Here is a 25,058-nt window from a genome sequence, read left to right as displayed (position 1 = left end):
GGGAAGAAAAGCTGTAGGTTTTCTTTCCCGCTGGGAAGTTATTGTTACATTGTGCCCATCCTGGGATGACAAAGATGAAGATGCTCGTGTAGCTATATGTGGTGGCCGAGGGTACATACCGACGTAAAGAGTCTGGTCAAACAATGTGACCCATGTCCAATGCAGCAGAAATTGCCATCTGTGGCAATAATGCAGAGGGGTGATAGGGAAACGGGACAGATTTTGTGGCCTTGGTCTTTTCTTCCAAGGTGTATTTTGTCAGTCTTGCCCAAGATCTTTATGAAGAAAGGAAAATTTATCCCCATTATATTTTTGCCTCGTTTTTGGAACACCATCTGGGAAGAGGATTGTACAGTTCCTCTAACTCTCATATCATAAAATTTCACTAAATCATCATCTATTTGTCTGTTACTCAACCTTAAAATGGGTATTAAACAAAGGGAAATATTATAAGCAGATTCTTTCCATTTTTATTCAATGATCTCTTGATTTTGTTTTAGAAATCCATGATGCGGCGGAATGAGCCAATAGTTGAGCTGTAGCCGCCCCAGTCACTGTATCTCCTGTATTCTCCGGGTCTCAGGAAGTACTGTCGGCCTCTGTAGTTGGGATGTTCATAGAAGATCCAGTAACCGTCCATCACATGGCAGGAGTGAATGTCACGGTAACGGAAACGATCGTAGACAGAGGGACAGTCATCCATGAATTCCATCATCTGTCCCCCAAAGTCAGGCGTCTCATAAATCCTCATCCTGTAGGAGCCTCCTCCTGGCTGTGTTAATAAAACAAAATGGAAACTAATTATCTAATGCACAACTTACAAACAATGCCAAGAAATTGAAACAGCCAGAGTAATTTTGAAGAGTATATTGTGGATCAGGACTTGTTGTTGTGGGAAACCCACCACTCAGAGTCAGATCTAAGATTCAACATGCAGTTTTATCGAACAAAGCTTTGGGAGAAGTGCTGGACTCTCTGCAGTGCACACAGTCACTTTCTCATCTTTAAAATGGCAGTTGGGCATCTTTTATACATTTTCAAATAATGGATAAATATGGATATTAGCCATTGGCAATCATTATACGTAGAGTAGACAAGTACGGACATTGGGAATTAACGCATTGTTATACATACAGTAAACAAGTATGGACATTTGGAGTTAACATATCGTTATACATAGAGTAGATACATTTATGCATGTATGCCCCCCATCAATGAGTGATCTTATTACTGAAACTCATTATTTTGGTTTTGCTTTATCTCAAGCTAAGGTGCCTCAAAGTTGGATCTATTTCCTGTAGTAATGCAAACACTAACAGATTTTAACTCTTTGTTGAGCATTCTGTGCCTGAGTTAGCACATCTTATTGTCTTTTCCCAGAGTCCATTTTGTGTCTGGTAACTATCGCGTATCCCTTTAATTTTGATTTTACTCCAACACTTGTGATACAAACTCTCATTTTCATTTCTGTTGTCAAGCCCCCATAACCGGAGCCCAACTCCCAGCAACAGTATTACCAACCTACCATAACTTGAAGATTAACACCACACCCCAATCCTCATCTATTGTATTTGCTCCAATTGTCAACGGCAGCTGCAATAACTGCAATGATTCATTATAAGTTTAAATCTAAATGATTGTTATTGTGAATTGGAAGAAAAAAAGCACATCTCAGCATTCAGATTGATAAAAATACTAGAGCTGATGAAATAAGAAGTCGTAACGATATGGGGGATGATGGAAAAGTGGTCTAATCGCTAAACTATCAAATAAAAACTCAACTAATGTTCTGGGGCATGTCAGCTGGTGGAATTTGAATTCAATTTTAAAAATCTGGAATTAAGAATCTACTGATGGCCGTGAAACCATTGTCAATTGTCGGGAAAACCCATCTGGTTCACTAATGTCATTTGGGGAAGGAAATCTGCCATCCTTGCCCAGTCTGGCCTACATGTGACTCCAGAGGCACAGCAATGTGGTTGATTTTCAACTCTCCTTGGGCAACTAGGGATGGGCAATAAATGCCAGCCAGGGATGAATAAAAAAGGTGATCCTCATCAGAAACTGCATGTGCCAAAATATCAGTGCAATACTCCTCAGGAAAGTGGCTGAGGGCAAAAAGTTACAGAGACTAATGGGAAATTAAATGAATAGACAAAGCTGTGCCATTTAAAATGGGAGATCATCTGCTTTGGATCCAAGCAAGATAGCTTGGAACATTTCCTTCATAATAATGAACTAGGGACAGTGGAGAAATGGTTAGGTGTCCATATACATACATGAGGCAGCATGGTGGTACAGTGACTAGCACTGCTGCCTCTCAGTGCCAAGCTCCTGGGTTCAATTCCGGCCTCAGATCCCTGTCTGTGTGGAGTTTGCACATTCTCCCCGTGTCTGCGTGGGTTTCTTCCAGGTGCTCCGGTTTCCTCCCAGGATCCAAAGATGTGCGGGTTAGGTTGATTGGCCATGCTAAATTGACCTTTGATGTCTAGGTGACTAGCTAGGGTAACAGGTGGGGTTATGGGAATAGAGCATACTAAATTGCCCCTTAATGTCAGGGGTATTAGCAGGTTTACAGGGATGGGTGGCATTATTGTCAGTGCAGGCTTGATGGGCCAAATGGCCTCCTTCTGCACTGTAGGGATTCTCGGTTTCTGTGATACATTACCAAAAGCTAGGGCATAAGATGTGATTTAATCAAAAAAGTTCATGTTTTTCTTTATCTCAAGGAGGCTACCATTCAAAGGTGAGGAAGTTACATTTTAGTTATACAGAATCTTAGTCCGATCCCATTTGGAATACAGTCAGTAAATCTCGGGAAGCGTATACTGGGTTCAACATGCAGTATTAGGATTTAAAGGATTAAATTATAAAGTCAGGTTGCATAAACTTGTCTGATCCATTGGTGTATGGTAATACAATGATTATGCAATAATAATTCAGAGAATGTGGATTCAAATCCCACCATGACCATTTGAGAATTAGAATTCATTAAAAAAAAAGTCTGGATATGAAATACTGGTATCAGTTAATGACTCACAAAGCTGGCAGATTGTTGTGCTTCCAAAAGGAAAAGTAATTCTCCCTCAGTCCAGCCGATATGCAACTTGAATCCACACCAACGCGATTGCCTTTTAACATTTTGATTGAGTTGTTCAGGGGATGTGGGTGGCATTCTTTGGGCCAGCATTTATCTGATTGCCATTTTCAAACTCAATAAAATCGCTGTGGATCTGGTGCAATATGTAAGCTAGACCAGGTAAGGATGGAAACTTTTCCTCCCTAAAGGATATTAGTGAACCAGATGGGTTTTTTAATGACAATCTACAATGGTTTCACACTTTTAATTTCAGATTTTTATTAAATCCAAATTTCACTATCTGCGATGGTGGGATTTGAGCACAGTTCCTCAAGCATAACATTAGGTCCTGAGATTACTAATCCAGTGACAATACCACTACACTACCACCTCCTTTAGCAATTGTTCAAGTGAGCAGATAAATCTACATTCCTACGTCACACCACTGAGGTGAGTATAATAGTTCAAAATTAAATTTTTGTGTATCTGCAACATTCATTTTGATGGGACTAAATATTGGAGAGTGCAGAAATGAATTTACATTAATGAAAGCTTGTGGGGGATGGTGGGACTGATGCGGCTCGCAGGGTTAGTGGGCATTGGTGCCATGGGTTGATACCGATGGCCACACATCAAGTGCACAACACCTTTCTTTTCAAGGAGAGAGGAGAAGTATTGGTTGTAGAGTTCTACATGGCCACTCATGGGAAATGTGTGGCCAGCTCTTGCAGCTGGCTGTATCCATGGGGAAACACTACACTGGGTCTTGGGCAAACAAGGTAGTTTCGAACTGCATGGTGCAATTGTACACAGCATGCTCTTAGGCAGAATCAGCAGCATTGCAGATCAAGATATTTATTGCATGGATAGCCACCAATTGACCATCCTATATATTGCTTCTTCATATGTAACATTGCAAAGGTTTGAATTGAGGAATTACAGTGGGTACTAGCTAGAAAGATGAGGCCTCTTTAAGAGGAAACTTGGGCCTCCCTCCCAACAACCACCTGAAATAGGCTTTCAACACCTGGCACATTCTTCACATATTCCAGGCATGTCACGGGTCACTGCTCTATTGCACATTAACCAAAGAGATCCATTGAACCTTGCATTTCGATCCTCCTGGGTACAATTATTTTGAATGGCGGGGCAGGCTCGAAGGGCTAGATGACCTACTCCTGCTCCTATTTCTTACGTTCTTATGTTCAATGTTCATCACAGTGCACAAAAGGTACTGAGGGGCCTTCAGCAGCCAGTAATGTGAGTACTGATGCACATTGGAGCAAATATTGCTTTATCGATCCTTGCCCATTGCTCTCATTTCCACAAAAACATACTTTGATATTTGAAATGCGCAACCTGTAGGAACTTACGTAAGTATACATGTGACATGATCTGATGCAGTCGTTGAATCCCATCCAGCGCTGGTAGTCAGGATAATCTCCCCTGCTCAGAACATACTGGTATCCCATGTAATTGGGTCTCTCGTACATCACCCACCAGCCACTCTCCACGCGGATGGAGTTACAGCGACTGAAGTACGAATGCAGGTCAGCACAGTCACCCGAGCACTCATAGTACCGACCCTGGAAGTTTCTTTCTTCGTAGAAGATGATCTACAACAGGAAATGTGGAGAAGTTATCCCATTGTATGAAAACACAAATTTAAAAAAATGTATTCACAGGATGTGAGCATCAGTGCCAAGGCCCACCATTTCTAACACATTGCCTGGAGAAGGTAGTAGTGAACAATCTTCTCGATCCGCTACACTTTATGTGCTGGATGTATAACTACAGAGGTCAGTAGTGTTGGGGAGCACACGGTTCCAGGATCCTGGCCCAGTGACGGTAAAACAACAATGATTTATTTCAAAATAAAGATGGTGCGTGGCTCAGAGAGAAACTTGGAGTCGGTTGTCTTTCATGTAGACGCTGCCCTTGTCTCTTTTGGAGACAGAGGGTCGTAGGTTGGGTTGTTGCCATCAAAGACCCCAAGAGAGTTGTTGCAAAGCATCTTTTAGATAGTGCACGCTGTGCAGGCAGACACAATGGGTGAGATTTTCCAGCCTCGCTCATCCCGAAAGTGGAAAATCCTGCCCAAGGTCAACGGACCTTTCCATGGTCTGCTCCTTGCCATTCCGATTTCTGTGGCAGATGGGATGGTATAATTGGCCCCAGTGTGTCAATATTGGACAGATGAATGTTTAAAGTGGTTAATGGGGTCAGGTGATCAATTTGGAGAGCATCTTGGGTATCGTTGGAGTCACTCTTTCTCAGGCATCTGGAGAGTATTCTAGGCCAGTCCACCTAAACTGCACATCTCTGGAGTGTGGGAGGAAACCCAAGCAGCCCTGGGAGAACGTACAAACTCCACACAGACAGTCACCCAAGGCTGGAATTGAACTTGGGTCCCAGATGCTATGAAGCCACAGTGCTAGCCGCTGTGACATCTGTGCATTTGTAGCCCAAATTACAAAAGTTCTTAGCCCTAAATACATTCTGTGTGCTTGCTATCTTAATTGTTCCTTCCAAGTGTTAGAGGTCTCTTGAGTAACAGCAATCTACAGGACTCCATACACAAACAATGCTGGACACCATGCATCCAATGCAAGATCTTTAATTACTTGTGCACAAGGAGAACTCTCCACAGCCAACATGGGACGACTGGAGCAGTTCTGAGCTTACAAAGAAACAGCTCAGCAGGTATAGTCAATTACAGCCAATCAGGAACAAGAGATATTCAGATCTTCCATTGACATACATATCCACCAATCGCAGCAGAGCCTTTTGCCCTTTCTTATCCGATAGAAAACCAATTTTTCATTAGCATAATATGTTCCCATATCTTGCTATTTGTTAATCACCATGGTAATTTATTCCTTGTTTTCATCCTGCTGTCCTAGCCTGGAATGCAGTGTTTATGGAAAAAGGTTTCAGATACACTCGCTAATCCTGCGTACGTCAGAGTTGGTCTTACTGAAGGCCTGACTGTTTGGCTAATAACCATTTTCCATTACCTGACAGAGTGTTTTTTGACAATTATGGAACTTTAATTTTCACAATTGTTGTAACCTTACTTCCACACAAGTAATGTTCAATGGAGGGACAAGAGGGTTATTTGCGCGTGTTTGTCCTAGACTCACTAAGATCCATGGTGTCCAGAATGAATGTTAAGGATTTCCAGACTCAATGTTGAGGATTTCCAGAGCCAGCTGTGGCCCTCTGTGCAGCCACTCCTAATGCCTCAGTCCCAATGATGGATTAGGACAGAGCGGAGGATGGTGATGAGTGAGTCTGAGGCACTGACTGTATGTTATAATTCCTTGAGTTCTGCGTCAGGTTGCAGTTTATCTTGTCTTTGGGACAGCTCTCCCCATTTTGATCGCCCCCTTCTGGCACAAGTCCCCAGATGTTAATAAGGAGGACTTGTGGGGAGGCGATGGCCTTGTGGTATTATCATTATACTATTAATCCAGAAACTTGCTCTGTGTCCTGGGTTCGAATCCTGCCACAGCAGGTGGCAGAATTGGAATTCTCAAAAAATATCTGGAATTAAGAATCTACTGATGACCATGAAACATTGCCGGAAAAACCCATCTGGTTCACGAGTGTCCTTTAGGATAGGAAGTCTGGTGTCCTTACCTGGCCTACATGTGACTCCAGAATGTGACTGACTCTCAGCCGCCCTCTGAAATGGCCAAGGAAACCACTCAGCTTCTTGCTATATGGGCATTCACACCTTCTATTCTCTCTGTGGACTGCCATTGCTCTTGTTTCTGTGGCTAGGCCTCATCTTTCATTCCCTCCCCCTGCAGTATAAATATCTCCCACTTTCGATGCCTCTTAGCTTTGACAAAGGGTCACCTGGACTCGAAACGTCAGCTCTTTTCTCTCCTTACGGATGCTGCCAGACCTGCTGAGATTTTCCAGCATTTTCTCATTTGGTTTAAGGAAGCCGCTCAGTTGCTTCAACCCACTACAGAAGTCAACGTTTCAAGATGACGGCTCACCGCCACCTTCTCAAGGGCAACCAAGGATGGGCAATCAATGCTGGCCAGCCAGCGACACCCACGTGCCATGAACGAATACAAAAACTTTGCAGCGACAGCTGGTTGTGCCTTTTCCATGTCCAAATTCCTGCCGTGAGTCGCAATGGTTTGGAAAATGAGGCTTACCTTCCCCATTTTGCAGCTGCTCCACGAGGATAGCTCGTTGCCAATGACGCCAAATCGTGCATTTGTCTGTCCTTTTTATACACTTGCTTTTGACCTGCGATGTAGTGAAAAGCCTGGTGATGCAGCAGAATCCCCTTCAAAGCTGATGTGATAGCTTTCAAACTGACAACCTCCTGAGCAATTGTCTTCCTCAGGCACAAAGGAGCAGCTCAATGGGAAAGTCACCGTACCCTGTCCAACGTTATCTAGGATCTCGTACGCGGCCTGTAGCGGTGAAAGACTTTGCTTGAGTCAGCGGGACTCAAAGAAAACAAATGCTAAAAATGCAGTTCGGAATTTCTTTTAAGATTTATTTTAAATCCTGTCTTCCCTTGAACTCGGGGACAAGCCTGTGTTCATTCTTTGATCCCCAGCACAAGTGTAGGGTATCTGATCATGGTGGGTGTCTATACTGAACTCGATGCCCTTCCTAAACTGGACTCGCCAACTTTAAGGGTGTTCAAATGGCCTGTGGATGGGCATATGGATAACATTGGAATCGTTTAGGTTAGAGGGTCATTAGATTGGTTCCACTGGCCAGCGCAACATCGAGGGCCGAAGGGCCTGTACTGCGCTGGAATGTTCTATGTTCTAAACTGAGAATCAGAAGTGCGCCTGCCGGAAATTGAAAGGGCAAATAAATCCATCTAATCTTACCTGAACTGTGCACTTTTACACTTGGCACATGGGCCAATCAGCCAGGCAGTGGTCAAGTTCTTTCACCATTCTCAATCCAGAATAAAATGTCCGGGAATAAATAAATTGAAAGAAAATGTTGAGCTTTTGTGTAACTAATTGCTTGGTTCCATATGACAGAGAGAATTTGCAGCAACTTTTTGTGTAAATGTCGTTGGAACAATACTGTGATCCCCGTGACTGCTATCAGCCTTCAGAGATCATGCTGGAAATGCCCGCTGGAAATGCCCGCTTGCTCTCCTCTCCGTGCCCGTCCTTCCCCCCACAGCGCTCAGCCTTTCAGATCGCACTCCGGGGCCAATCATGGCCGCCCGCACATTTTGGGCCCACTTCCAGGCCAGCTGAGTGCACAGGCCCAACGTGTAACAGATTCAGGCCCTTGTTATCTGCGTAATGGGATGAAGGTTGGAACCATCACGATCTGTAGCTCCAGAGGACAATATGTACGTAAAGGTTCATATCGCCACAGCATCTCAGAGCCCCAAAGTGAACCATAACACCCCCACATCTCCGTTGTGGTACCACCCTCTCCTCCTATAAACGTCTCCTCTACATCCACCTCTTTGAACAAACCTTTAGCTATGCCTGCTCCCATCTATGGACAGCACGGTGGCACAGTGCTTAGCACTGCTACCTCACAGTGCCAGGGTCCTGGGTTCAATCCCGGCTTGAGTCACTATCTGTGTGGAGTCTGCATGTTCTCCCCGTGTCTGCGTGGGTTTCCTCCAGGTGCTCCAGTTTCCTCCCACAGTCTGAAAGACGTGCTGGTTAGATGCATTGGCCATGCTACATTCTCCCTCAGTGTACCCAAAGAGGGGCCAGAGTGTGGTGACCAGGGGATTTGCACAGTAACTTCATTGCAGTGTTAATGTAAGCCTTACTTGTATCATTAATAAATAAACTAAAAACTCCTTTAGCTTGGTATTCATTTTTGTCTGATATTCTTCTATGAAGCACCATGGGTCCACCATTTCTCTACATGAAAGGCATAATTTAAATGAATAGTTTTGATTGAAAAACAATTACCTTCACAGCCCTTCCTTTGGGGCTGGTAGCTTTTTTTTAAAACTAGTTTGGGAACAGCAGGGCAACAAGTTCTGGCATGGTCTGTGAATGGCCAGCATTACAATCTACCGTTACAATTCTGGTGTCTTACTGTGTAACCCATACAAATCAATAAATATCTAGACAATTTCTGGTCTTTAGGATGATGGCAGGAAGCAGGGATTTTTGTTAGAAAGTACAAGGACATGGAAGTGTGTACATTGAAAACATTAACCTGTTCAAGAGCCAGAGGGCTCTGCAAAATTCATTGCAACAACTGCCCCACAGCGCCGGCGACCCGGGTTCGATTCCCGGCTTGGGTCACCGTCTGTGTGGAGTTTGCATGTTCTCCCCGTGTCTGCGTGGGCTTCCTCCAGGTGCTCCAGTTTCCTCCCAGACTCCTACTTTGGAAATGCTAAATTGCCCTTTAGTGCCAGGGTACTAGCTGGGGTAAATCCATGGGGTTACGGGGATAGGGCCTGGGTAGGGTTGTGTTCGGCGCAGATTCAATCGGAAGATTGGTCTCCTTCCGCACTGTAGGATTCTATGAACATGAGTCAGGAGGTCATTGAAAACACTCTGGACACATCTGGAAAAGATCAGGAAAACAGGATATCCGCTGAAACTTAGAGATGGCAAATTTTCTCACTGCAAGCAGGATGGTCAAGTTAACCATTTAAAGGCTCATTAGCCTCAGGCATGAATTCCAGATGCCCATTTTGGGCAGGAATGGAAAGTCCTCTCCATTAGCCGACAAAAGAACTTCCAGTCCCTTAACCATCTGAACTATAACTCAGCTTTCATAGTGGCAGATGATCACAGCGCGAAACTAAAATAAAAGCACGATACTGCGGATGCTGGAATCTGAAACAAAAACAGAAAATGCTGGAAAATCTCAGCAGGTCTGACAGCATCTGTGGAGAGAGAGTAGAGCCAATGTTTCAAGTCTGGATGACCCCTCGTCAGAGCTGATGAAGGGTCTGATACTCTGACGAAGGGTCACATAGACTCGAAACGTTGGCTCTATTCTCTCTCCGCAGGTGCTGTCAGACCTGCTGAGATTTTCCAGCATTTTCTGTTTTTGTGTGATAGCGCAAACGATTTCACACCACGTATTAGAATGCCTTGTGGACATCACAGACAAAACAAATCGTAAATTCTATCTCTGTAGGAGCATTATAGGGATGGCAAGGTGGCATAGTGGTTAGCACTACTGCCTCACAACACCAGGGACCCAGGTTCGATTCCAGCCTTGGATCACTGACTGTGTGGAGTTTGTAAGTTCCCCCCGTGTCTGCATGGGTTTTTTCTAGATGTTCCGGTTTCCTCCCACAGTCCGACGATGAACAGTTGGATCAGCCATGTTAAATTGCCCCTTAATGTTCATAGATATGTAGGTTAGGGGATTAGCGAAGTCAATACATGGGATCCCTGGGATAGGGTCATGGATGAGCCTAGGTAGGGTGCTCTGCTGGAGGGTCCTGCAGCCTCGATGGGATGAATGGCCCCCTTTTGCACCGTAGGGATCCTGTGATTCCAGTGATGTATTAATAATCGTAAGAAGCCATGTCATTCCTGCTTCTGAATCTGAAATTTTGGGTTTAAGTCTCGTTCCAGACCCAATGGCTGAGGGAGGTGCGATCTGCAAATCCCTCCAACCTATACTAAACGGCAGGCAGTAAGTGTGAGAGATTCCTCACCAGCCATGTGATGGAAGGAAATTTTAACCTCTTCCATTGCAATCCATAGCTCTGGGTTCTTCATGGAAAAGTTATCACAACAACTCAGATTCCTTGGAGCAAGTTGGGGCTGGACCATCGGTATGGATCAGATTGGTGCTGACAGCATGGTGGAGGGGGTGGTGTTGATGCCTATTCTGGATGAGGTGGACTCGGGGCCTGTCGAAGCCATGGTGTCAGGGGTTCCACACAGAATATGATTGGTGTCACAATGTAAATAATTGAGCATTTAATGGACTTACACTGAGAATAGAGCCCACTTTAATACAAAATACTTTCCTTATTTGTAATCTTTTTACTACTTTATTTTTATTCTTATTTTAACGGTCGTCCATAGCAATGTTGTGAATTATGATTACTGTTTCCTTTGTAGCATTGTCACAATTTTTCAGTGAATTAGTTATCTAACTATCTACCTTGTATTAGGTGCTAGAGGAGACCAATGCACCATCAATTCATTCTGGATTTGGGTGTGAATACAGATCAGAGTGGCAACAGAAAACTAACTGCAGTTCGAAGCAATGCTGACTAAATTGGCAATCAGTCTCGTTCACAGAATCCTTAAGATTGTTGTGCGATGTAGAGGTTAGGAGAACTTGTTACGGCGGAGCAGGGAACTTTAGGCATGGTGTCACAGTGGTTAGTGTGACTGCTTCACAGCGCCAGGGACCCGGATTCAATTCCTGCCTCGGGTCACTTTCTGCGTGAAGTTTGCACATTCTCCCCGTGTCTGTGTGGGTTTCCTCCGGCTGCTGTGGTTCCCTCCCACAGTCCAAAGATGTGCAGATTAGGTGCATTGGCCATGTTAAATTGCCCCTAAGATGTGTAGGTTAGAGGGATTAGCAAGGTAAACAATTGTGAGGAAAGGGCTTGGGGTACGATTGTTATCAGTGCAGACATGATGGGCTGAATGGCCTCCTTTTGCACTGAATCTAGGCCTCAGGCCCCTTGGTTACGGTGCAAGCTGCCAAAACTGGGCCCAGCCAATCGTTTCTATCAATGGACATTTTTCATTGTATCGGAGTGACATTCTTCACTTTAAATAATTAGAAATAAATGAAAAGATTGGTGTGGGGGGGCAGGGGGGAGTTGATGGGAGGGAGTTTTGTTTACTTCTATTAACTTTGAGGTCAGATTTCTGTGCAACGTGGGTAGATTCAGTCAAACCAAAGCAAAAGATCGGGGAATTTAAATTCAGGGCAAGTTATACATTGTGATGACCATGAAGACGCAGGGTATTTTGATTTGGTTTATTATTGTCACATGTATTAGTATACAGAGAAAAGCATTGTTTCATGCATGCTATACAGACAAAACATACTGTTCCTAGAGAAGGAAAGAAGAGAGTGCAGAATGTAGTGTTGCGGTCATAGCTAGGGTGTAGAGAAAGATCAACTTAATGTGAGGTAGGTCCATTCAAAAGTCTGACAGCAGCAGGGAAGAAGCTGTTCTTGAGTTGGTTGGCACGGGACCTCAGACTTTTGTATCTTTTTCCCGACGGAAGAAGGTGGAGGAGAAAATGTCCGGGGTATGTGGGGTCCTTAATTATGCTGTCTGCTTTGCCGAGGCAGCGGGAAGTGTAGACAGAATGAATGGGTGGGAGGCTGGTTTGCTGGTGATGGATTGGGCTTCATTCAGGATCTGTTGTAGTTTCAGGTCCATGGACTTTGTGGAGTACGAGCTGCTTTAAATGGAGGCTCTGCTAATGGAAAGCATTTACGGGGGGAGGCAGGGGAGGGGGGATTTAATCTGGTTACTCTACTCAGACCGGAATCCTCAAGGTGGAGACTACCTGACTGTAAGACATGGGTGCGTCCCTCTCTTTTGATGTACAATAGATAACGTCGGTGACAGGAAACTAGCACTTGCCTGAATTACCACATTACGACTAAAGCCAATGGTGTTTTCAGTGATGTTTCCGCTGGTTCATGACTCAATCTGCCAAAATCAGGACTCACTCATTACAATGTCCTGGAACCCAGGTCAAAACAGAGATAATCTGCCAATTGTGCTGGTTTGTAAACCTTTTCAATGGCATTCATTTCCCTAGGTTTGCTGGCATGAGTCAGCACATTTTAATCACTTTCCCATATCAAAACATACTTTAATTTACTAAGAAACTGACCCAGTGTAGACAAAAAGTCATTATGTTTAGTTGTGCTGCCCCAGCACACTGCATCATGGAAGATTGCATGTTTGTGATCCTGCATATGAATGTTTGAAGTCCTTGTGCATGAGTCGCAAAAACCCAGCCTGCAGGTGCAGCAGGTGGTCAGGAAGGCGAATGGGATGCTGGCCTTCATAGCGAGGGGGATTGAATATAAAAGTAGGGAGGTCTTGCTGCAACTGTACAGGGTACTGGTGAGGCCGCAGCTGGAGAACTGTGTGCAGTTTTGGTCGCCGCACTTGCACAAGGATATATTGGCCTCGGAGGGAGTGCAGAGGAGGTTCACTAGGCTGATACTGGAGTTGAGGGGGTTGGCCTATGAAGAGAGACTAAATAGACCGGGTCTGCACTCGTTGGAGTTTAGAAGGATGAGGGGGGATCTTATAGAGGCGTATAAGATAATGAAGGGGATGGATAGGGTCGAGGTAGAGAGATTCTTCCCGCTTAGAAAGGACAGCAGGACTAGAGGGCACAACCTCAAGATAAGGGAGGGGGGGGTGCAGTTTGGATCAGAGTTGAGGAGGAACTTCTTCACTCAAAGGGTGGTGAATCTCTGGAATTCTCTGCCCGTTGAAGTGGTGGAGGCTACCTCGCTAAATATATTTAAGACGCGGGTTGATGGGTTTTTGATAAGCGAGGGGATTAAGGGTTATGGGGAGAGGGCAGGAATGTGGAACTGAGCCACGACAGATCAGCCATGATCTTATTGAATGGCGGGGCAGGCTCGAAGGGCTAGATGGCCTACTCCTGCTCCTATTTCTTATGTTCTTATGTTTGAGCCAAACCAACACAATTTATTATTTGTGTCCAAAATGAAAACTTTGCGTCCTCCCCCCTCACCCTCCTCCCTCCAAATATTTAGAATAAAGAACGTGTGCATCCAACTCCAACCGTGGGAATTAATAGAACATTTGACTCTAAATTAATCCAATAGTGAATGTTTTCAAAACCCATTTGCTCCTTTGCAGGACCATCAAATCCTTGCCAGTTAATGTGGAGCGTAACTCGGGGAAAGAATCAGGCGTTTTATACAGTCTGGAGACTGAAATCTCAATTCATTGAGAGAGAAAGAAAGAGTCAATGTGAGTAAAAGAGGAGAAATGGTGGCCATTGCATCACTCATGTTGTTCATTTTACATCCACAGGGAAAGCTTTAGTGAAAAAGGGCTCTAGTTTGTTTCAGCTGAGGTTGCTATTGCTCAGTTTGGAGGCTTCCAGAAATATCGTTGTAGTAAATCACTTTAATGCATCACTCTCTTTCAATAAAAGCCTAGAAGTTACAAACAAAAGAGCAACAACAGTTCAAAGTCATGCATGTCACTCCTTTACAGAGCGAAATCCATGTTGGAAACAATTGATTTATCTAATAAGGATTTTCCTACAGTGCGTTTACTGGTGTGTTACTGGTCTCACAACACCAGGTTAAAGTCCAACCAATTTATTTAACCTGGCGTTGTGAGACATCTTACCATGTTTACCCCAATCCGACACCAGCATCTCCACATCGTGTCTAAGCAGTCACAGTTTCTGCACACCAAACAGTAGTGCTTTTATTGACTCTATCCAACTTTAAACTGACCCTCAGCACTATGAGTGTTGGAATGACTTGACCCCTTAATTCATATAGTACCAAGGGGCAGGCATCATGTGACCAGATTACCCAATGGGAAACGAGCAGAGGATCCTCGTGGCTGAGCGTGGTATTTTACAGTCAGAGTGATCCTGTGGGTTTGGAAATGAAGACATCTATTATAGCGCTCTGCAAATAGTAATAAAGCAGTTAACTGGTGGTCACCAATCATTGTGTTTACTACAGTTCAGTCGTTGTAACTCCACCCGTGTGGAGAGTGACTGGTGGGTGATGAACGAGAGACCTAATTACAGGGGTACCAGTACATCCTGACCAGGGGAGACCATCTGGTGTCGATGGAAGTCAATGACAACATTGGGTCATGTTGCACCTACCCATTCCTAACTTTACCACACACTATTTAAATTCAAACAATTGATGACAACAAGGAGTTAAAATTATTAGCATCAGAGAGAACTTATTTCATTTAAATAATTCTAGAATTTCTAAATTGCAGAAGGAGGCCATTTGGCCCATCGAGCCTGCACCGACAGCCATCCCACCCAGGCCCTACTCCCATATTTACCCTGATGCTATGGGGTAATTTACCGTGGCCAAATAACCTAACCCACATATCTTTGGACTGGAGGAGGAAATCAGAGTACCCAAGGAAACTCACGCAGACACGGGGAGAATGTGCAAACTCCGTACGGATAGTCACCCGATGTCAGAATTGAACCTGGGTCCCAGGCGTTGTGAAGCAGCGGTGCGAACCACTGTGCCACCAGGTCACCCATATTTCTAACTTCCTTACTCAAATGCTTCAATTGCATTAATTAGATTGAATTGTAGATTCATTCTCAAAAAATTTTTCTTAAATACTTAAAATAAGGAGCATCCTTTGATTTGGTTTGATTTATTTTTGTCACATGTAACAGCAGACAATGAAAAGTATTGTTTCTGGGGCACTATAAAGGCAAAGCATACCATTCATAGAGAAGGAAACAAGAGTGCAGAGTGTAATGTTACAGTCATAGCTAGGATGCAGAGAAAGATCAACTTCATGCAAGGTATCTATTCAAAAATCTGATGGCAGCAGGGAAGAAGCTGTTCTTGTGTCGGCTGGTGTGTGATCCCAGACTTTTGCACCATTTTCCTGATGGAAGAAGGTGGAAGAGAGAATGTCCAACGGGCGTGGGGCCTTTAATTCTGCTGGCTGTTTTGCCTATGCAGCGGGAAGTATAGACAGAGTCAATGGATGGGAGGCTGGTTTGTGTGATGGATTGGGCTACACTTGTCGCCTTTTGAGTCTCTTGAAGTCTAGGACAGTGCAGGAGCCCATACCAAGCTGTAATACAACCAGAAAGAATACTTTTTATTGTGCATCTATAAAAGTTGATGAGAGTCAAAGCTGATCTGCCAAATTTTCTTAGTCTTCTGAGAAAGTAGCAACGTTGGTGGGCTTTCTTTACTATAATGTTGGCATGGGGAACCAGGACAGGTTGTTTGTGATCTAGACACCTAAAAACTTGAAGCTCTCAATCCTTTCTACTTTGTTCCTGTTGATGCAGACAGGAGCATTTTCTCCACTACGCTTCCTGAAGCCGATAACAATCTCCTTCATTTTGTTGACACTGAGGGAGAGATTATCGTCACCGCACCAGTTCACCAGATTCTCTATCGCATTCCTGTATTCCGTCTCATCATTGTTTGAGATGTGACCCATTACAGTGGTGTCGTCAGCAAACCTGAAAATCGAATTGGAGGGGAATTTGGCCACACAGTCATAGGTGTATAAGGAGTATAGTAGGGAGCTGAGAACACAGCGTTGAGGTACACTGGTGCTGAGGGTGATCGTGGAGGATGTGTTGATGCCTATCCTTACTGATTGTGGTCTGTGGGTTAGGAAGGTCAGAATCCAGTAGCAGAGGGAGGTGCCGAGGGTCAGGCCACAGAGTTTGGAGATGAGTTTTGTGGGAATATTGGTGTTGAAGGCTGAGCTGTAGTCAATAAATAGGAGTCTGACATAGGTGTCCTTGTCATCAAGGTGTTCCAGGGTTGAGTGCAGGGTCAGGGAGATGGTGTCTGCTACAGACCTTTTGTGACAGTAGGTGAACTGGAATGGATCCAGGTAGCCCAGGAGGCTGGAATTGATTCGTGTCAAAGTGCTTCATAATAATAGATGTCAGAACCACTGGCTAGTAGTCATTAAGACGCACTGATTTGATTTGGAATGCTCCTGTGACACACCATTAAGCATCCAGAGAAGTAAGATGTCCTTGTTTGCAAAGCTGGAAGACATTTAGTCATCGAAAGATCTGATATATATCTTTCTAATATTATATCGTGATCATAGATCATAGAAATAGATCATAGAAACCCTGCAGTGCAGATAGAGGCCCTTCAGCCCATCAAGTCTGCACTGACAACAATCCCACCCAGGCCCTACCCCCATATCCCTACATATTTTACCCACTAATCCCTCTAACCTACACATCTCAGGACACTAAGGGGCAACTTCTTAGCATGGCCAATCAACCTAACCCGCACATCTTTGGACTGTGGGAGGAAACTGGAGCGTCCGGAGGAAACCCACGCAGACACAAGGAGAATGTGCAAACTCCACGTGATTAAAATTATTTAACCTTCGCATTAAGGAAAAACATCACTTCATATTTCTTAATATTGCAGTACCGAGGTGGAAACTACAGGATGAGGATTTACGAGAGGCCTGACTTTGGGGGACAGATGATGGAATTCATGGATGACTGTCCCTCTGTCTACGATCGTTTCCGTTACCGTGACATTCACTCCTGCCAAGTGATGGACGGTTACTGGATCTTCTACCAACATCCCAGCTACAGAAGTCAACATTGATCCGGATCTTGCTGTTTCTGGGATGTTGGACTTGGACCCCAAGATGTGCTTCAGGAATTCTGGGATGTCCCGATTCACTGAATTCATCGGGATTTCCTGGGAAGTTTAAACTTTAATTCCCATGCTCCCAGGGACCCTCAAAAAAAGAGTCTGACTCTTGAGTTAGAGTTGGTGACTTTGAATAGTTCCAGCTTACTTACTTAAATAGTAACCTGGAAGTGGTGGGTAAAAGTATCCCAGCCTAGCTCTTGGGTGACTTATAGAACTGTCGCCCTGACTCACCCCCACCATCCTCCCCTGACTACTCCCCCTTGACCCCACAGCTCCATGTGACCCACACTGATGAGTCCCTATCACTTAAATCCAGCCCGGTGCTCTTGATTCCCACAATCCCCAAATTCCTCCCTCCCTGACTAAATATCTGACCCCCTCAAGATATCCCTCCCCATACCACCCCCTTCCCTCCACATTCCCCCACCTCCCACAATCCAAAGGTGTGTAAATTAGGTGCATTGGCCATGCTAAATTCTCTGTCAGTGTACCCAAACGGGCGCCAGTGTGTGGTGTTGAGGGGATTTTCACAGTAACTTCATTGCAGTGTTAATGTGAGCTCACTTGTGACTAATAGATAAAGATATTATAGGATTGTTCAAGGATACAGCAGGATATTGATAGGCTGGAAAATTGGGTGGAGAAATTGCAGATGGAGTTTGACCCAGACAAATGTGAGGTGATGCATTTTGGAAGATCTAATGCAGGAGGGAAGTATACTGTAAATGGCAGAACATTCAGAAGCATTCACATACAGAGAGATTTAGGTGCACAGGATCACAGCTCATTTAGTAGCGGCTCTCTGCCTGGTATGGGAATGATTACATAAGAACATAAGAAATAGGAGCAGGAGTAGGCCATCTAGCCCTTCGAGCCTGCCCCGCCATTCAATAAGATCATGGCTGATCTGAAGTGGATCAGTTCCACTTTCCTGCCTGCTCCCCATAACCCTTAATTCCCCTGTCTATCAGAAACCTATCTACCCGTGACTTAAATATATTTAGCAATATATTACCCTTAACCCCGCCCCACCACCACCACCCCACCCCAGAGAATGATGCCAAGCTGACAACTCGAATCACTTTTACGGGTAAATAATGGTCTAATTTTCTTGGAAACTGCCTCATTTTCCCACGCTGTAAGTATCTTATCTCTCATTTTGGACTGAAGTAGATTTTGATTGGTCCAGTTCCTTACTGGCATCGCACAGACTGGCGTCGTTTCTAAAGAAATTAATGCCATGAGGATTTTTTTGCCGCACCTGCGTACATGTCACACTTCCTGGCAAGGGTAGGTGGCTAAGGGTATTTATATTTGCTTTGTCTGTCCCAGGTCAGTGTTTGAGATTATATTCACAGGCGGACAGAACTAAAGCCTTGACTGAATTCTTGCCAAGTTGATTGGAAGGATAGCCTTGTTCTCTTTGAAAAGGCCCAAGAATGGTTTGTGTTCAGACACGACATTCGATTATCTCCCGTGTAGGTACTGGTGGAACTTGTTGATGGGAAGACTATTGATAATTCTTGCTTCTCGATTTAGCCTTTTCCAGGCTCTGAGTAGGTTCTTCACACATGGCCTTTTGGCTTTTTCGAACTGTTGACCATCTCATGGGACAACACCACACCATCGCCATATGGAGAGGCAGCGCAGGTCAATACCAGTTTTTTTTAGATGGGTCAAAGTGCACTTACAGGGTGAGAAACTCAACAATTGCTTTATTCGGTTGAAAGTTTCCAAAGGTGGAGCCTCGCAAGATAAATGATGATGTTCCTTCAGCAGAAAATACGAGGAGAACAATATTATCAATACGTTCGGTTAAAAAAAATGCCCATCATAGTTTGCCATTCCCAATGACAATTTAAATTCAGTCATGCTTGTGGGGGAATGGCTCCCCTTTTATTGCCTTGACCCTATCTACTATGGGGTGTGATCCTTGTGCGTCTACATGCCTCAGGTAGGCCACCTCGGTGGCTTGAAAGATGCACTTAGGATGGACCACTGAAACCTTTTGAACACCTCTTAGTTTGCCAGATGCTTGGCCTCTGTCTATCCCGTTATAAGGACATCGTCAAGGAATACTACAACCCATTGTTCTGCTTGGTGCCATCTCCCTGGAAATGTCATCGTTAAAGAGCTCTCCTTTGTTAAGGGAGAAACGCGCCCATTGAGGACACTCCATCGAGATTCACTGGGCGCTGCTTTATTGTAATATGTGGGGCAGGCAAGGGGAAGTTTGCTGGGGTTCTGATGAGGGGGGAGAATTCCACTGTCATCAAGGGTGGTGATCGGAGATCGGGTGAGAGGGGACAAAAGTGAAAGGGTGAAGATTGGGGGAGATAAGTGAGAGGCGGCAACTCTGCAAGGGCAGTGATTGGGAGGATGGGGTGATCAGGGGGAGATCCTGCAGGGGTGATGTGGTGAGGGGGGACAAGTATGAGTGGAGGGCGATGCCTGTGAGGGGTGCTGATATCCTCGGGGGGGTGGGCGTGCCTGTGTGTGCGGTGGGAGGGCTGTTGCCAGGGGCACTCCCATTACACAGGGAGTTTGGGGCAGATATGCAATGTCGCCCTTTGAGCTGAGAGTAGGCTTGACGGTGAGATTAGGCCCTGCCCTCTCCTTCCCTTCCTGAAGCTCCCTCGTTTTCCCACATGCTAAAATTTGTTCGCTAAGATCCCCCCCTTTGCCGTGTTTTGGGAACATTCCCCAGTCAATTTTTATTTTCTAACCTTTCCTGGGTAACTGCCCGAGTAACTAATTCAGAACTCTCCAAAGTCTCTGACTTGAACTCAGGTGGCTCCGCTGAGCTGAGGAAATGTCCGTCAGGATCCGAAACTTCCTAGGGAATATTCCCACTGAGTTGTTACACTGGGATTTCCAAGGAATTCTGTTGCACTTCTTGCGGAAGTTGGAGGATCCGAGCCAGGATTTCCAAGACTGATTATCAGCCTTATCCGATCATTTCCATACAAAGCATTATGCTCTGCATGATTATGGTTATCTCACCATCTAGTGGACAGATTGATGTTACACACTTCTCATTATATTGAGAACACCAGTCCGACAATATGGTCACTAAAATACCAAAGAGGTTCTATAAAATCGCACCTGAAATCTCTTTGACCAGCTAGCTTTTATTTCACATAATCTTTGGATAAGTACTGCTGTGGCTGTATAGGGCATTGGTGAGGCCGCAGCTGGAGTACTGGGCGCCGTACTTACGCAAGGATATTTTGGCCTTGGAGGGAGTGCAGAGGAGGTTTACTAGGCTGATGCCGGAGTTGAGGGGGTTGAGCTATGAGGAGAGGCTGAATAGATTAGGCTTGTACTCGTTAGAGTTTAGAAGAATGAGGGGCGATCTCATTGAGACGTATAAGATGATGAATGGGATGGATAGGATAGAGGTGGAGAGACTCTTCCCGCTCAGAAAGGATAGTAGGACTAGGGGGCACAGCCTCAAGATAAAGGGTGGGCGGTTTAGAACAGAGTTGAGGAGAAACTTCTTCACTCAAAGGGTGGTGAATCTCTGGAATTCTCTGCCCGTTGAAGTGGTGGAGGCTGCCTCGCTAAATATTTTTAAGACGCGGGTTGATGGGTTTTTGATGAGAGAGGGGATTAAGGGTTATGGGGAGAGGGCGGGAATGTGGAACTGAGCCACGACAGATCAGCCATGATCTTATTGAATGGCGGGGCAGGCTCGAAGGGCTAGTTGGCCTACTCCTGCTCCTATTTCTTATGTTCTTATGTTCTCACTGTGTCAGAGACCCCGGGTTTAATTCCTGGCTTCGGGTCACTGTCTGTGTGGAGTTTGCACAATCTCCCCGTGTCTGTGTGGGTTTCCTTCGGGTACTCCTGTTTCTTCCCACAGATCTGCAGGTTAGACGGATTGGCCATGCTACATTGCCCCTTAGTGTCCCAAGATGTGTAGGTTAGGGGGATTCGTGGGTTAAATGTGTGAGGTTACGGGGATAGGGCCTGGGCAAGATAAAAGGGTGAGTCTGTGCAACTTGATGGGCTGAATGCAAGAGTTTTTATAAATATATAAAAAGGAAGAGGCTGGCTAGGGTGAACGTTGGTCCTTTAGAGGATGAGAAAGGGGACCTAGTGGTAGGGGATGGGGATATGGCTAAGGTATTGAATAACTTTTTTGTTTCTGTCTTCACGGAGGAGGACGTGAATAATTTGCCGGGTGTTAGCGATGGAAAGGTGGTAGGACTGGAGGGTCTTAATGACATTACTGTTACTAGAGAGGTGGTGCTCGACAGACTGGAGGGGCTGATTGTGGACAAGTCCCCAGGACCGGATGGAATGCATCCGAGGGTTCTGAAAGAAATGGCGGAGGTTATAGTGGATGCCTTGGTGGTTATTTTCCAGATGTCGCTGGATTCCGGGAAGTGCCGGAAGATTGGAAAACGGCTAATGTTACGCCGTTGTTTAAGAAGGGTGCCAGGCAAAAGGCGGGGAATTATAGGCCGGTTAGTTTAACGTCTGTGGTAGGTAAAATGTTAGAATCCATCATTAAGGAGGAAATTGCGAGGCATCTTGAAGGGAATTGCTTGATAGAGCAGACGCAACACGGTTTCATTAAAGGGAAGTTGTGTCTGACAAATTTACTGGAGTTCTGTGAGGATGTGTCTAGGGCGGTGGATAGAGGAGAGCCGGTGGATGTGGTCTTTCTGGATTTTCAGGAGGCGTTTGACAAAGTACCTCACAAGAGGTTATTGCAGAAGGTCAAGGGACATGGAGTTGGGGGTAGGGTGTTAGCGTGGATAGAGGATTGGTTGTCAAATAGGAGGCAGAGAGTGGGGGTCAATGGGTGCTATTCGGATTGGCGGTTGGTGACTAGTGGAGTGCCCCAGGGGTCGGTGCTGGGGCCTCAGCTTTTTACCATTTATATAGATGATCTGGAGGAGGGAACCGAGTGTAGGGTGTCGAAATTTGCTGATGACACCAAGATTGGGGGAACGGCAAATTGTGCGGAGGGTGTGGAGAGTCTGCAGAAGGATCTAGATAGGCTGGGCGAATGGGCCAGGAAATGGCAAATGGAATTTAATGTTGGCAAGTGTGAGGTGGTCCACTTTGGTAGGAATAATGGTAGGAAGGACTATTACTTACGGGGCGAAAAACTGCAACAGGCGACGGTGCAGAGGGACCTCGGGGTCCTTGTGCATGAGTCGCAAAAACCCAGCTTGCAGGTGCAGCAGGTGGTCAGGAAGGCGAATGGGATGCTGGCTTTCATAGCGAGGGGGATTGAATATAAAAGTAGGGAGGTCTTGCTGCAGCTGTATAGGGCATTGGTGAGGCCGCAGCTGGAGTACTGTGTGCAGTTTTGGGCGCCACACCTGCACAAAGATATTTTGGCCTTGGAGGGAGTGCAGAGGAGGTTTACTAGGCTGATACCGGAGTTGAGGGGGTTGAGCTATGAGGAGAGGCTGAATAAACTAGGCTTGTACTCGTTAGAGTTTAGAAGAATGAGGGGAGATCTCATTGAGACATATAAGATGATGAATGGGATGGATAGGATAGAGGTGGAGAGACTCTTCCCGCTCAAAAAAGACAGTGGGACTAGGGGGCACAGCCTCAAGATAAAGGGGTGGCGGTTTAGAACGGAGTTGAGGAGGAACTTCTTCACTCAAAGGGTGGTGAATCTCTGGAATTCTCTGCCCGTTGAAGTGGTGGAGGCTGCCTCGCTAAATATTTTTAAGAAGCGGGTTGATGGGTTTTTGATAAGAGAGGGGATTAAGGGTTATGGGGAGAGGGCGGGAAAGTGGAACTGAGCCACGACAGATCAGCCATGATCTTATTGAATGGCGGGGCAGGCTCGAAGGGCTGGATGGCCTACTCCTGCTCCTATTTCTTATGTTCTTATGAATGGCCTCCTTCTATGCTGTAGGGATTCTATAATGGGACTCAGTTTTTAAGTTTATTTATTAGTGTCACAAGTGAGCTGATATTAACACTGCAATGAAGTTACTGTGAAAATCCCCCAGCTGCCACACTCCAGTGCCTGTTTGGGTACACTGAGGGAGAATTTAGCATGGCCAATGCACCCTAACCAGCACATCTTTTGGACTGTGGGAGGAAACTGGAGGAAACCCATGCTGACATGGGGAGAATGTGCAGACACCGCACAGACAGTGTTCCAAGTGTAAATCGAACCCTTTACCAAAGCGTTAGGTCACCTAGCATCAGTGCAAAACAGACATGCTCCAAAGAAATCTGATTTGGGTGCTCCAGTTGCTGAGGAGGTAGGTGCCTCGTGTCTGACGGCTCTCTGCTTGAGATCGGTGGGGTGGGAGGGGTGGGGGAGGTTGCTCTGCTGCCATTCTGTTTGAGATTGGTGGAGAGGAAGGTGGGGGGAAAAGGGTGTCAGTAATATTGTGGGGGGTGGGGTGGGGCAATGTCTTTGGAGTCCAGGAGAAGGCATCATCCAGCCCGGGAGAGATGTGGCAGGGGAGCCACATTCTATCCTTTTTTTCTGCACATGCGCAGTTGGAGGCGCCGATCTGAACTGTAGGATTTTGGGCCCACAGGCTTCTGCAGTGCGATTCACAATCGCTGATAATTTTGCAGGCAGCGTGCTCATGGGGGTGCCCACAGAATGAGTCTAAAAGTCAGATCTGAAACTCTCCGAATTTCAAGTCCGCCCAGCACTTAGGGTCCTATTTCACCATTTTGATTCTAAGCGGCAATTTAGCATGGCCAATCTGCCTCACCTGCACATCTTTGAAGGTATGTAGTGATAAATATACAACACTTTTATAATGAAACTACACATTGGTGAGGCCGCAGCTGGAGTACTGTGTGCAGTTTTGGGCGCCGCACCTGCGCAAGGATATTTTGGCCTTGGAGGGAGTGCAGAGGAGGTTTACTAGGCTGATGCCGGAGTTGAGGGGATTGAGCTATGAGGAGAGGCTGAATAAACTAGGCTTGTACTCGTTAGAGTTTAGAAGAATGAGGGGAGATCTCATTGAGACGTATAAGATGATGAATGGGATGGATAGGATAGAGGTGGAGAGACTCTTCCCGCTCAAAAAAGACAGTAGGACTAGGGGGCACAGCCTCAAGATAAAGGGGAGGCGGTTTAGAACGGAGTTGAGGAGGAACTTCTTCACTCAAAGGGTGGTGAATCTCTGGAATTCTCTGCCCGTTGAGGTGGTGGAGGCTGCCTCGCTAAATATTTTTAAGACGCGGGTTGATGGGTTTTTGATAAGAGAGGGGATTAAGGGTTATGGGGAGAGGGCGGGAAAGTGGAACTGAGCCACGACAGATCAGCCATGATCTTATTGAATGGCGGGGCAGGCTCGAAGGGCTAGATGGCCTACTCCTGCTCCTATTTCTTATGTTCTTATGTTCTTATGTACATATTCCAACGGGAAAATCAGTTAAGATGAAGGACCATAGAATATCTACAACAAGGGAGGTGGTAATTTGGCTCATCGAGCTTGCACCAAATCTCCCAAAGAGCATCTTAATTCTCCCCCCACCCCCACCTGACCCTATAACACCAGGCATTCTATCATGGCTAATCCACCCTCACATATTGAGATGCTAAGGGAAAATTCAGCATGGCCAATTCACCTAACACACACATCTTTGGAGTGTGGGAGGAATCTGGAACACC

The 25,058-nt window shown here is 45.5% G+C and overlaps 1 protein-coding gene across 4 annotated transcripts; it reads right to left on the bottom strand.

Moving 5' to 3' along the window:
- Positions 1–496: 496 nt before the first annotated feature.
- Positions 497–7,263, bottom strand: LOC145349854 (gamma-crystallin S-1-like). 4 transcript variants are annotated; one of them, XM_080198445.1, is made up of 3 exons: positions 7,255–7,263; positions 4,449–4,695; positions 497–768 (listed from the first exon to the last, which is right to left on the bottom strand). In XM_080198445.1, exons 1-3 carry the CDS (start codon positions 7,261–7,263, stop codon positions 497–499), a joined length of 528 nt encoding a protein of 175 aa, XP_080054571.1. The 4 variants fall into 4 exon arrangements, with proteins under 4 accessions (XP_080054571.1, XP_080054573.1, XP_080054574.1 ...); XM_080198447.1 differs by having other exon boundaries at positions 497–765; XM_080198448.1 differs by having other exon boundaries at positions 497–762.
- Positions 7,264–25,058: the final 17,795 nt, after the last annotated feature.

The sequence above is a fragment of the Carcharhinus amblyrhynchos genome, chromosome 11 (assembly GCF_965287045.1).
Source record: "Carcharhinus amblyrhynchos chromosome 11, sCarAmb.v2.hapA, whole genome shotgun sequence".
NCBI lineage: Eukaryota > Metazoa > Chordata > Chondrichthyes > Carcharhiniformes > Carcharhinidae > Carcharhinus > Carcharhinus amblyrhynchos.
This window is presented reverse-complemented; position numbering and strand designations above follow the sequence as displayed.

Coding starts and splice junctions, on each gene's coding strand:
- LOC145349854 (XM_080198445.1), bottom strand. Junction 769..4,448: donor TCACATGTATACTTACGTAA/GTTCCTACAGGT, acceptor TAACACAGCCAG/GAGGAGGCTCCTACAGGATG.